The 12,712-nt window shown below is 34.0% G+C and overlaps 1 protein-coding gene across 4 annotated transcripts; it reads left to right on the forward strand.

The window, feature by feature from the left end:
• The first annotated feature begins 3,469 nt into the window (after nucleotides 1-3,469).
• On the forward strand, nucleotides 3,470-11,511 carry LOC132632024 (mitochondrial carrier protein MTM1). Of its 4 annotated transcripts, none has more exons than XM_060347808.1 (11): nucleotides 3,470-3,754; nucleotides 4,180-4,494; nucleotides 4,611-4,700; nucleotides 5,725-5,853; nucleotides 6,004-6,063; nucleotides 6,184-6,354; nucleotides 6,500-6,596; nucleotides 7,355-7,446; nucleotides 7,534-7,683; nucleotides 10,388-10,446; nucleotides 10,940-11,511. In XM_060347808.1, the coding sequence occupies exons 2-11, from the start codon at nucleotides 4,222-4,224 to the stop codon at nucleotides 11,070-11,072; spliced, it is 1,254 nt and encodes a 417-aa protein (XP_060203791.1). In that variant the 5' UTR covers nucleotides 3,470-3,754; nucleotides 4,180-4,221; the 3' UTR covers nucleotides 11,073-11,511. The 4 variants fall into 4 exon arrangements, 3 of the variants coding, with proteins under 3 accessions (XP_060203791.1, XP_060203792.1, XP_060203790.1); XM_060347809.1 differs by having other exon boundaries at nucleotides 4,183-4,494; XM_060347807.1 differs by having other exon boundaries at nucleotides 4,200-4,494.
• The last annotated feature ends 1,201 nt before the right edge of the window (nucleotides 11,512-12,712 follow it).

Raw genomic sequence — 12,712 nt, forward strand, 5'->3', positions numbered from 1 at the left:
GTATTCAAGTCATATGTATTCAACTCAGCTGTATTCATGTCAAATGCATTCAACTCAGTTGTATTCATCTATAGCTACTTTTACATTGTATTCACTTTATTATATTTAAAAATCAGTGGTATTCAAATAACATAAATACAAAAAATATTGTATTCAACTTGTTGCATACAATTTTTTTTTTAGTGAAGGCAGCGAGTAATACACTAAAAATTGAATACATTAAAAAACATAGATACACTAAAAATTAACAAAAACACTCAAAAAAACTGAATACAAAACAATAAAATGAATACAATCTAAAAAATTAACCAAAAAACTCAAAAATAATGAATACAAATGGTCCGATGATCTCAGCAGATCTGAGAAAAGGGGAAAGAGAGAGATCTGGACAGAGATACACTCAACAAAACAGGCAGAGAGACGAGCTGGTTTAGCCGGAGCTAGGTTTCACCGGAGCTGGTTTGGACGGAGATGACAGTGGAGGGTAGGATCAGAGAAGGGGTGGTGATTTGAGAAGCAGTGGAGGGATGGTTGGGTTGGTGGTTTCGTGGTGGCTGGAGATGGAGGGCGTGGTGGCAGATCTGGTAGGTGCTATCGGAGTTCCGTCGGCGGTGGTGGTTGTCGAAGTAGAAGAAGACGGCTTAGAGAGAGAGGTGATGAAGGAGAGAGAAAATGAAGGAAAATGGGAGGAGATTGTGAGAGAATAGAGAGAAAATAGTTTTTAATTCTAAATACAATATAATTTTACTATACTAGTTACCTTGTGTAATTGACATACAAGATTTAGCTATGCGATGTAGTTTGGGCAAAGTATAGCTACTAAATGTAAATAAGGCCTAATGTTCTCTACACTATGTAGATTTTTCCAAAATGTTAATCTCGCAGTCATACTATCGTCATTGGGAGATGAACATCATTTTATGCCATCCATCTAAGCCTTAAAGCTTGATAGCACGCTCCCGACATGAACCTCGGAATGGCTAAGGGTGTCGATACCGCTCGGCTAAAACCAAGCATGGTTGCTCATGTATATGATGTTCTAATCATAGTTTATATTATGTATAATATAATAATATAATAATTAAAAGAAAAAGAGAAGAATTTAAACATGTGAAATTCAACCATTTTATGTTGAAATTCCATTAATGACAAATATAAATATGATACGATTTGCTAACCACAATAATATATGTGGATTAGAAGTGTGACAGACCACAAAATTAAATAATTTTCAATATTAGGAATAAAATAAAAGAGGACATCTAAATTCATATGGAAGAAATTTCTAATACTCCTATTACCTAGTAAAAGTCAAAACACACTTAATTGTCTGCCATTTGTCACCTCTAAAATTAATAAATCCAAGCCGTGAAACCTGTCCCAATTTGTGCAGTCTAGAAAGCCAAAATCATGCAGATTCCAATCCCTAGCGGCCAGCAGTCATGCATTTACACCACGACTTTTGGGCATTTTCCCCATCCAAGCAGTTGGTTAATGTATTTTTTATTTTGCACATTTTCCCCATCTAAGCAAATTAGTTTGGCAAAAAAGAAAAGAAGGGTAAGTAGCAATTTTAGTCCCTGCATTATTACTTAATTTCACTTTTGATCCTTGTATTATTCGGCTTAGCACATTTAACCTTGAATTAAATAAATTGTGCAATTTTATCCCTAAACTAACCATACTATCGGAACTGAGGAAAACTTAACGGAATGCTTATTTGCTGTAATTTTGGGTTATTTCTCTTTCATTTCTTAACAGAAAAATGGAGTTGGAAAGCAAATGCATATTGCATCTCATGGAAGATGGCTTGCTTTTTGTTGATATTGGTTGTGAAATAATGATTCTTCTGCAAGTTACATACTAAAGAATCTATAGTTTTGGGGCTTGAGAAGTATATCTTAGGTAAAGTTCTAATTGTTAGATGTTTCTAATGTAATTTATTTACTTCATCAAAAAAAACCTTAGGTAAAGTTCATAAGATTTCGTTTTTTTTTTTTTCTCAGTTGTCCCTGTCCATCAAATGTCAAGACAGATAAGTTCATGGATTTTGTTTGTTTTTATCATTTCTTTTTAATTTTCGGGTAGAGGAGGAGGAATTGATTGTTGAAGCACTTACAGTTAGAAAAATTATAGAAAATGCAATTCATAATGGACGGAGGAAAATTCCTATCTTTTCTGATGCAAAAAGTGTAATAGTTATGTCGAGGAAAAATATGAAAACTACTTGAAATGTAAATGTATCTTGTAAATATATTTGGAACATATCTTCGTTTTTAGATAAGGTTATATTTTTACACATTCCTAACTAATTTTGCCGCCTATAATTTAGCTAAGTGTCGATTTCTTTGCGTAATTTTTTTTTCTTGAAAAATACAATTTTTAAATTGGGTTGTAAATAATGATGTATGTTCTTTAGATATATATCATATCTTTAATGAATCAATAAAAATATTGTTCGGAAAAAAACTTGACCCTTTAATAAAAGTTATCTTTGCACAATGAGGTAATTTTTAAATTCTAAGTACCAATGGATCGTAGTATCGTTTCATTAATCATTATATATACAATCCATAAGAAACAAGGAAAGACGAAATTTTAAGATTCATTTTCCTTTTCATTCGCTGTTGCATCCCACCAAATTTTATTCCTCAAAAGTTATATTTATGAGTTATTACCTTCTCCAACTTAATTTAGTCGCCTATTTTAGTACTTGATGATCCAGGATTCCGTATAATAATGAATTATATCATAAAAGGTAATCAGTCAACATATGTTACGTTACACTTACCAAGATTTATTTGATTTTTTCTTTCCTTTCCTTTTTTTTTTTTTTTTGTAAATTTTTCATTAAATGGGTTAACACCGAACTTATTATGCCCATACATAAAAATATAATGAACAATCTTATTAAGACATGAATTGAGTTATAGCAAATCGCTCTTGAACGCATAAGTTAATTTGGTGAAAAACTAGTTTGAAATCATGACAGTCAGGTAAGAAATTGATCTTATTTTGAAAGTGAACGATGTAAGATTTTACTAATTGCTACTACACTTTGGCTCTACCAATTCTTTAAGGGAACATTAACTTGATTTTTTCAAATCATGTTTTTTTTTTTTTTTTTTTTTTTTTAAGAATCATCTAAAACAACTGCAATTGGAGGAGCAACAGTCATTTTTTGGGGACAAATTTGTGGTAGTATTTAGTTTATATTCTAATTTCCATTTTATTTCTTGTTCCAATATGCATATTGTCTTTTAGATGGAAAGATCTATTTGTGGACTGCAGATTTCCAAGTCGTACTTCCAGAAGAGTTCTTTTTATCCTTTCGGTCTTTTTCATATATAAATGGAATTTCTTTTTCCCATTGATTCGTCTTGAAATGCTGCAAAAATAAAAATAAATACTAGTATCTTTTTGCTATATTTAAGTCGAATTTCCTCTTCCACATTTACATGGAATTCCCTTCTCATTGGCTCTTTTTGAAATATTTCAAAAGTAAAAGTCGAATTTCCTCTTCCACATTTACATGGAATTCCCTTCGAAAGGCCCTAATATTTAGGCGGGCCAAACGCAGCCCTAATTCGAGAGACTTCTCTCAGGCCGCAAGGCGCGGCGTTTCTGCTTTCCTCTTCTCCAAGGAACTAGGGAAATTCCTTTTTTCTACAAATAACTATCATTTCTTTCCCTTTTATTTAATTTAATTTAATCTCACTCTCACGAACTGCTGAATTAAAGCTGAGATCAGCAGGTTTATTTTCTATTTTTTTCCGTCAACTTATGATTCCCTTTCAACACTAAGTATTAAAGCTCTGATTTTTCTGCTTTTTTTGAATTGTTCCCTTAATAGCTGTTCTCTATGAAATATTGAAAACCCAGTTCATGTATTTTGTTTGTTTTGATAATTTCTTTTTAATTTTCTGGTAGAGGAGGAGGAATTTATCGGTTGTTAATTGTTGATGTTGTTATAAACTCTTTCTTTAATAAATTCTATCTTTTCCTTGTTTGCATTTGGATGTAACCTTTACCTCATTATGTTGACATTCTTTCCATGGGTGGCCCTATTTTATCTTATACTTGTATTATTCCAAATTTTCATTTATTTGCTTCCTTTCTCATAACTACATTTTAAGAAAGGGGTGAGGGGAATAATCAAAATCTTCCTTTCAATTTTAGTAGGCAACAATTCATTTCAGGTTGATCCAGTAGTTAAATAAAATGGTGGACGAATTGAAGAAGGGAGAAAATTCATGGATGGACACGACTGAGCAATCGAATAGAGTAGTAGATGTTGATAAAAATGTTTCCTTGATGTCCGGATCAGTAATTATCACTGACGGGGCAGAACCCTTACATCCTCAGCAGCCTCCACCTCAGGTTCCCACCAGCCCCTCCTCGGATGTCCAATTGGGCTTATCTGAACGAGCCGTCTCAGCAGCCGGTGCAGCCTTTCTCTCTGCAGTCCTTACTAATCCACTTGATGTTGTCAAGGTATTTTTATTTATTTATTTTCTTCACCTTCTACTTATCTTTGTATGTTCATTCCAGTTTTTTGATACTTCATTACTGATAAGCTGACTAATTTCTGTTTCTGCACTAATTTACAGACTAGATTGCAAACACAGGCAGCTGGAGTTGCTTATTCACATCCAATGAGTAACATGACAAGCCGCATGGCAGTTTTTGGACCAAATATGGTACTCTATCTTTCTATCTGGAAACTTATTCTTTTGCCGTACTTTACTTTGTCTTTGTCCAATATAGATTTGTTCACTTCTTCCCTTTGGAGTTCTTTTCCTATTTCATACATCGAGAACTATGGTACTAAGCATAAACCGAGATCTATTGTGGAAAGACAGGCAAAATCTATATGCTTTCTTGTTAATCATCATGTTAAATGGAGGTAGTTAGAAAGAGAGGATATTGACTTGCGTGATGGTGTTATGATGTTATCTTAGTTGAACTTTTTATTATAGAAAGTTGTCTGTTGGGCGTGAATGACTCACTCAGTTTTTGGATTTTCAAGTGAAAGATAGATGAAAAAGCTATGACAGTTATGTAATTGTGTCATAAAACTCTTTGCATGGGCATCGCGACAAGAAAATGCTGGATGCAGCAAGAAGAGGTGGAAGCGACCTCCTTTCTTGTCGGGGACAAAAGATGAAAACATGATATTTTTTATGGGGAAGAAACTGTATTTTCAGGATGGTCCAAATTTGTCAGCATACCTTCTATGTCATTAATAGTAAAGGGTCTAAAAACCTCCAAGGGTGTTGCCTAGTGGTGAAAGAGCTGAAATTATAATCTTAGGAATCAAGGTTCGAATCCCAAGAGACAATATTAGGTTATTTCTTCCAATTTGCCTACGCCTTGGTGGGCAGTAGTTATTCTATAACAATCTTAGGAATCAAGGTTCGACTTGGTGAATTCTTCCATTTGTCTATGTCTTGGTCGTAGTAGTTACTAGGTGCATGTGCTAGTAGGTAGCATATACCCGTAGATTAGTCGAGTTGCACGTAGGTTGGCTCGGACACCAACATAAAATAAAAGTATATAAAATATAAATATAAAAAAGGGTCTCAAATGCAGTTTTTCCTGGGTGAGTTGTTGCACTCCCTTTATCAAATATATATCTGCATTGGTCTCTTGAAGAATGTGGAATGTTTATAAATCTTTTCTTATATTGAAATGAGCAATTTACTTATTCGTTTTTTCACTCAGATGTTTGCAGATCTGAGGTGTTCACCTTCATGTACCCGCGCTGGTGTTCATGGCACAGTATCAATCTGCCCGCCTGATTGTTTCCAGTACAAAGGAGCACTTGATGTCTTCTACAAAATTATTCGGCAGGTTGGCAAATTTATTCTCATTTTTCTCAGATGCTCGCGTGTGTTGATTGCCCAAGTCTTCATGTTTCTTTCATGCTTGTCTTCTGAAGTTCCAGTTTGCAGTTTGAATCGTTTAAACTTTCCGTGACTCTTAACTTGAATATTTTCACAGGAGGGTATTTCTAGGCTATGGAGAGGCACAAATGCTGGTCTAGCACTGGCTGTACCAACAGTATGTGCCTATTTATTTAATTAGTTGCTTTGAACTCGCCAACGACTTCCTTATTGTGTATTTAAGTGAGTTAAAGCTATATGTTATAATCACAACTGTATACTGATGCTTTTTTAACAGGTCGGAATTTACTTGCCTTGCTATGACATTTTTCGGAACAAGTTAGAGGAGTTCACAGCCCAACATGCCCCAAGCTTGACACCATATGCTCCTTTGTTAGCTGGTTCGCTGGCACGGTCTTTAGCTTGCACAAGTTGCTATCCTCTTGAACTTGCCAAAACACGAATGCAGGTATTTCACATCTCCTTTTGATGCATTTTTTGTTATATGTGTCATTTTATGTTCTTCCAGTCGCTCTTTACTTGCTACGGATATGGGTGATCCACTCCTTCAACTGTTCTGGTTCTCTCTTTCATTGAGTTGCTCCTGTTTACAGGCATTTAAGGATATGAACAAGAAGCCTGCTGGAGTCTGGAAGACTTTGTTTGAGGTTATTGCCAATGTCAGGAGCACAACTAATACCAACTGTGGCTGTACGTAAATTTTCTTTCCTGTTCCTGCTTTCTAGCTATAGGAAAGAGTTTGTAGGAGTTGTTTGTTAGTGAAAATGAAAAGCAATGTAGATTCCATAATAATATTAAAGGTGTTATGTGAATCCATTCCTAAAATCTGCCTTCCAACTTTACGCTCAACAAGTTGTTATCTTTAAATTCTTATCTCCAACACGCAAGGGTGGCTTAGTTGGTTGAGCATGGGACTTTCATAATGGAGGTCTCAGGTTTGAAACCCCCCGCCTGCGACTACAGGGGATTTGCTTTGTGGGCCGAGCTCGTAGCACGGGGCTTGCCTAGTGCTGGTTACCTCTCCTGTGTGGTTTGCGAGCTATTGCACAGGAGCTGGGTTTACCCTGTGCGCACCCAAAGGGTAGCGGCTGCGGGTTCTCATGTCATAAAAAAAAAATTCTTATCTCCATGGGGGATACTAGTTAATTTGTTCCTCTTCTAATAGCACTATTACAACAGGAGTAAATGAATCAAAGCTTGGCTTTAGTTTGAGATGTTGTGGCTAATTCACGGAGCACTAAATATTGTAAGAGAAAAGAATATTTTCTAAAGCATGGTTCTTCAGAAAGTTGACTCAGCACATTGCTTATAGAGTTTTTAAAAGCCCTTTACTTCTCATTCTAGCTCCTTTTTTCTCTACTTTAAAATTCTGGCTCTTACTTTCACTCTTTTAAACATGAATGCTCTTGCAATCTCGTTTGAAGTTGACATAGTATTTTCTGCTGCAGTACAAAGCTATCGTGTACTTTGGAGTGGACTTGGGGCACAGCTTGCTCGCGACGTCCCTTTTTCTGCAATTTGTTGGACAACTCTTGAACCAGTATGATTCAATTCTGTTTTTGTTAGATTCTGATGTGTTCATGAATTTCATTTGATCCATGCATTATTCTCACAAGTCTATTTGCAGGTAAGGAGGCGACTTCTTAGTCTAATGGGAGATGAAGCTAATGCTGCTGGTGTCCTTGGGGCAAATTTTTCTGCTGCTTTTGTTGCAGGAAGCATTGCTGCTGCTGCAACATGTCCCCTTGATGTTGCTAAGACTAGAAGACAGATTGAGGTGTTTATTTTTCGTCTAAATCCTCACTTATGGAATACTAATATTTATATTTATCCACTTGGCTCGAGCATCATTTCAAGAGTCCGGAACCTAAATGATCCAAAAAAAGAAGAAATGAACCAAAATACCCCAAGAAAAAAAAGTGGTACGAAAGTACCTTTAACACAGCTTTTTAATGCGTTATATAAAAGTGAGTTAACTTTCCCCGTTAAAATCCGTTACCCGAATTTTCTTTTTTAAAAAAAATAAAAATAAAAATAAATTACACAACGCACTATTTTAGTGCGCTATGCAAGCTAATTAAGCCTAAGTTAGGCCGTGTGAATTTACTTAACTAATCCAACTGTATCAATTTCAAAAACTGTGCAAAAGTTTCCATCTTTTATAATATTTATAATACTCCTCCGTTCACTTTTACTTGTCCAGTATTCTAAAAATTCATTTTCACTTTTACTTGTCACCTTTAGCATATTAAGCGAAGATAATTTTTTTCTTCCTATTTTACCCATAGTAGTAATTACTCATTTCAAATCATTTTTAACTTTCAAGTCCATTAAAAATTTACATCAATTAATATGAATATCGTGATAAATTATGCATTTCATTTATTATTTATCTTCTAATACTATAAGAATCTTTTAACAAATTGTTACCAAAGTATGTGTTCTCTTTATCTCTTGATATTTATGAAAAACATTTATTCTTATAGAAAGTATTTATTCTCTTACTTTTTAATAATTATCTTTTAACAAATTATTTATCCTCTTGTTCATTGGATTTTTGTTTTTTTTTTCTTAATTAATGTTCGTTTAGCTAATTCTAAAAACAATCTAAGTCGAAGATCTATTTAGCGATAAAAGTAAATAATTTGTATTATAAGTGACGATTAATTACACTAAATACTAATGTAAATAAGAATTAATTCAAGGTACATACCTTGTATTTTAAAATCGAACATTTACACCACTTATAATGTGAAAATCCCACCTTTGATTTTAAAATACAAGGCTTTATCTCGAATTAATTCTTATTACATGAGTATTTAATGGAAAGATAACTAGAATTTTAACGTATTTGGCAAAAAAAAAAATTCTAAAAAATCTTATTTATAGTGATGTATTCCTAATTTTTCAAACAAAAAACTTAACTTCTTCAGAAATATTACGCAAATGACACTTTATCGGAATAAATAATTTTCAAATAATTTTAAAGTGGAAGAATAAATAAAGAAACTAAACATGAGGAATTCTTATATAATAAAATATTATAACTCAATATAACTAAAATAACTTGCTGCTTAATGTGCGAGAAAGTTAATAACAATAGTTGGTATATTTTATTATTAATTTTTGTTATTTATAATTTTAATTTATCTTTTAATAAATACATTTAGTTACGACTATACCCCATAGAGATTGTATGTGCGTGATTCTCATAGTATAAATGGTGTAAATGTCCGATTTTTAAATACAAGGGGTGTATCTCGAATTAATTTTTATTGCATGAGTATTTAAATATTTAACCCTCAATTATAATAGAAAATTATTTACTTTTGTCAGTGGTAAATAGATCAAACTCGATTGTTTTTAGAGTTAGCTAAACAAATACTAACTAAGAAAAGGGAGCAACAAGTCGATGAACAAGAGGTTAAAAAATTTCTTAAAAAATATAATTATCAAAAAATAAGAGAATAAATATTTTTTATAAGAATAAATATCAAAGATAAGAGAATAAGAATTTGTTAAAAGGTTCTTATGGTATCAGAACATTAAATTAATATTATAAATATTTTAGAAAAAAATTAATGTTATAAATATTTTAGGAAGTTTGATTTGCTACCAAAAAAATATATATTTTAGAAATGGAAACTTATGCATAGTAAAGAATGGATACACTAATTGTAATATAAGTATACATGACACGGCCAAGTTAGCAAATTGCCCGGGTTACATAGCGCACTAACATAGTGCGTTATGTAATTTAGTTTTTTTTTTTAAAGAAAATTCGGGTAACGGATTTTAACGGAGGACGTTAACTCAGTTTTATATAACGCATAAAAAAGCCGCGTTAAAGGTACTTTCGTACCACTTTTTTTTCTTGGGGTATTTTGGGTCATTTAGGTTCCGGACTCTCATTTCAATTAATTAAAACCCACATTTTTCTTGTCTGTTATATGAATTAGGATGCGATCCAGAATGAGTAGTCATAGACCCCACAGTTAGAATGTCTGGTTAGTTACCACAATCGCAGCGCCCTTAGCCTGGTGCTTGTTCATTATGAGCCTTAGATCAAGGAAGTGAGTGGAGGGTTGTCTGTATACCGGGTTCGCTTCAGGTCTTTCCTTTGGAAGAGTTGTTCTTTTTTCTGATCCATGTTGAGGGAAAATTTGGGATGAAAATCTCATAATTGAAACTTTGGGTGTACCGTCCTTGTAGTGATTTATTTCTTCTTTTTGAGCTTTCTACTGGTACACTCGAGCATAATCGATATCACAAATTTTGATAAGTGTGGACACTGTAATGTATTTTGGCCCAGGGGTAATTGCAATTACATGTTCTTAAAAAACTAAAGGGATTAGCATCTGAAATTAGCTTACGTTAGGGAGTGCTGCTTTTATTTTACACTAAGGATCCAAGGTGATAATTGACTTGTTTTCCTCCATCTATTTGAGTGTTTGCTTATCTACCTCTTTTCTTCATTACAGAGAGACCCCACCAGGGCATTGAGGATGACAACAAGGCAAACTCTACTTGAGATTTGGAGGTACAGCTTTGAGAATATGTCCACTGAATTCTTCCCACATAAATTAATGTATGAACTGCATGTATTAAATCCATGATGATAACTGACATGCTATCGGAAAAGCTACGATGGCAGCAGGTTGTTTGTTGTGCAGTGAACAAAACACTAAACACGCTATTCAGAAAAGCATTTTCTTTATGTTTTAGTTGTTTCCACTGGAAAAATAGTCAATGGACCCCAAAAACCTTTATCTATTAGTACTCTTTTGGTTTAGGGGTCCGGAGCATGCTTTTCTATGTCCTGATTAATCCGTTGACCCCTCCAGTTTGGCTTAAACTTTCAAACGGAAATGGGATAGGGCATAGATTGCAGAGATCCACTGTTGGTTGTGACGAGTCTTGCGTGTTCCTAGGGATGCACAATTTTCCCAAAAAGAATGGCATATGCATGTTTTTGTTCACTATTTTCTCTGGCCATGAAGTGGATTCTTAATGAAATCATGCTACTGATGCAGGGATGGAGGGCTCAAGGGACTGTTTACTGGAGTAGGTCCTCGTGTTGGTCGTGCTGGGCCTTCAGTTGGAATTGTGATTTCGTTTTACGAAGTAGTCAAATATATGTTACACCACAAATATGCTTCTTCATAGCGCACGTAGTCAGGTTAATTAGGGTTTCTTCTTTCCAACGTCTCGGATCGGGCAATGGTCACTGACTTAGCTGAGTTGGACCGTGACGGGACGCTGGAGTAGCACCTCTGTGTGCTCTAACGTGGATATGGTAGCACGCAAAGGAGCAGTTTTGACCATGGTAGATTACCCTCACAGTTTAGCTTGTAGAAAATAATCCACTCTTCTTTGCTTTCCAGCCAATTCAGTTTTGGTTTGGTTTTTGGGCAGGATTGTCTTTGGAGTAAGAAGAGATTTTGATAAACTTTGGTTGCATCAATGAGCAGTTTTTCCTGATGTGTTGTCAGTTATCATAAAAATATTCAATTTTTTTATTGTACTTTTAGGAAAATTATAGTTTCCTCCTTGACTGGTCTGGCAATCTCAAGCTAAAATATTGACGCGGAAAGATTTTTATTGATGCTATTTCGCATTACCATAGAATTGTATTCTTCTTCTGCTGTTTCAAGGGTACATTATATCAACTCAGACAATTTAATTGGAATGAGAAGTTTGTTCTCTCTCTTTTGAATATTGCGGAGGAAAAGAAAAAGAATTATAAGGTTAGAAACAATAGCAGCAAGGAAAAATTAGTTATTTTCTAATTTTTTGCTTGAGTGAAAAGAAAAAGAACTAAAGATTGTTCGACTGATTCTTCTCAACAAATGAATTTTGTGGATCTAAGAAAACAAACATTCTAAACTCTTTTTTCTTCTCTCATCTACAGGCGAAACAAGAAAAAACAGTGAAAATTCATTAGCTTCACTTCCCAGGTTTGGCAATTACTAGGAACAATGGGGGAATTTGATAAAATATGAAATAGCAAAGGGAAAATTCATTCTGCCAAAACAACATATGCTTTGAAGTTTGAATAAAAATATTGCACGTTGCTCGTTGTACAAAACCAATAATGTATGAATTTAGGATAGCTTTGCTTTAACATTATTTGATTTATTGTACGAAATAGATAATAAGAATTCTGCGTGTCTATTGTATTTTGAAAAGATCGATTGATTTTGTGATATCCGTCTTCAATTAGAGGTCAAAGAAAAAAAGAATGCTTTTCATTTTACATCTTTTGCAAATTTATAATGCCCTTCATATTAAGCCTCTGGCATCTACACTTGTTCGTGCAAAGAATGTTGATTATGTTTTCCAAAATAAAAGCATAAATTATTGGCTGAAGCTATGGCAATCCTAATAGGAGTAAAATGGTGCCTAGACAAGGGGTACAAAGAGTTACAAGTTCTAGTAAATGCTATCAATAAACAATCAACTGTAACTTGGCAAATAGCACATATAATGTATCAGATTGTAGAACTTTTAACTCTTTAAGTATGATGGCAGTTTTCATTTCTCACACTGCTTTAGAGAATTCAACTGCACAACTGATCTCTTAGCTAATATGGGTTCACAGCCGAGGTCCTGAAAATTATTCATGGAGACTACCATTTTACTAGAATTCTTAAATTTGTACTAAAAGGCACAATCTTTTTATAGATGATCTCTATGTGCCTCTCTATATGTTTTCCAGGAGGTGAACATATATACGACTTGTCCCAATCCTACATGTTCTTGCCTACTAGTTACTAATATACAGGTTGAGATCTGTGCCAAATCTC

The sequence above is a fragment of the Lycium barbarum genome, chromosome 3 (assembly GCF_019175385.1).
Source record: "Lycium barbarum isolate Lr01 chromosome 3, ASM1917538v2, whole genome shotgun sequence".
In the NCBI taxonomy this organism is placed as follows: Eukaryota; Viridiplantae; Streptophyta; class Magnoliopsida; order Solanales; family Solanaceae; genus Lycium; species Lycium barbarum.

Excerpts from the sequence above, each read along its gene's own strand:
- LOC132632024 (XM_060347808.1), top strand. The coding sequence starts at position 4,222 with ATGGTGGACGAATTGAAGAAGGGAGAAAATTCATGGATGGACACGACT. Across the intron at positions 4,701-5,724 it reads CAGTTTTTGGACCAAATATG|ATGTTTGCAGATCTGAGGTG; the intron begins GTACTCTATCTT and ends TTTTTCACTCAG. Across the intron at positions 6,355-6,499 it reads TTGCCAAAACACGAATGCAG|GCATTTAAGGATATGAACAA; the intron begins GTATTTCACATC and ends TCCTGTTTACAG.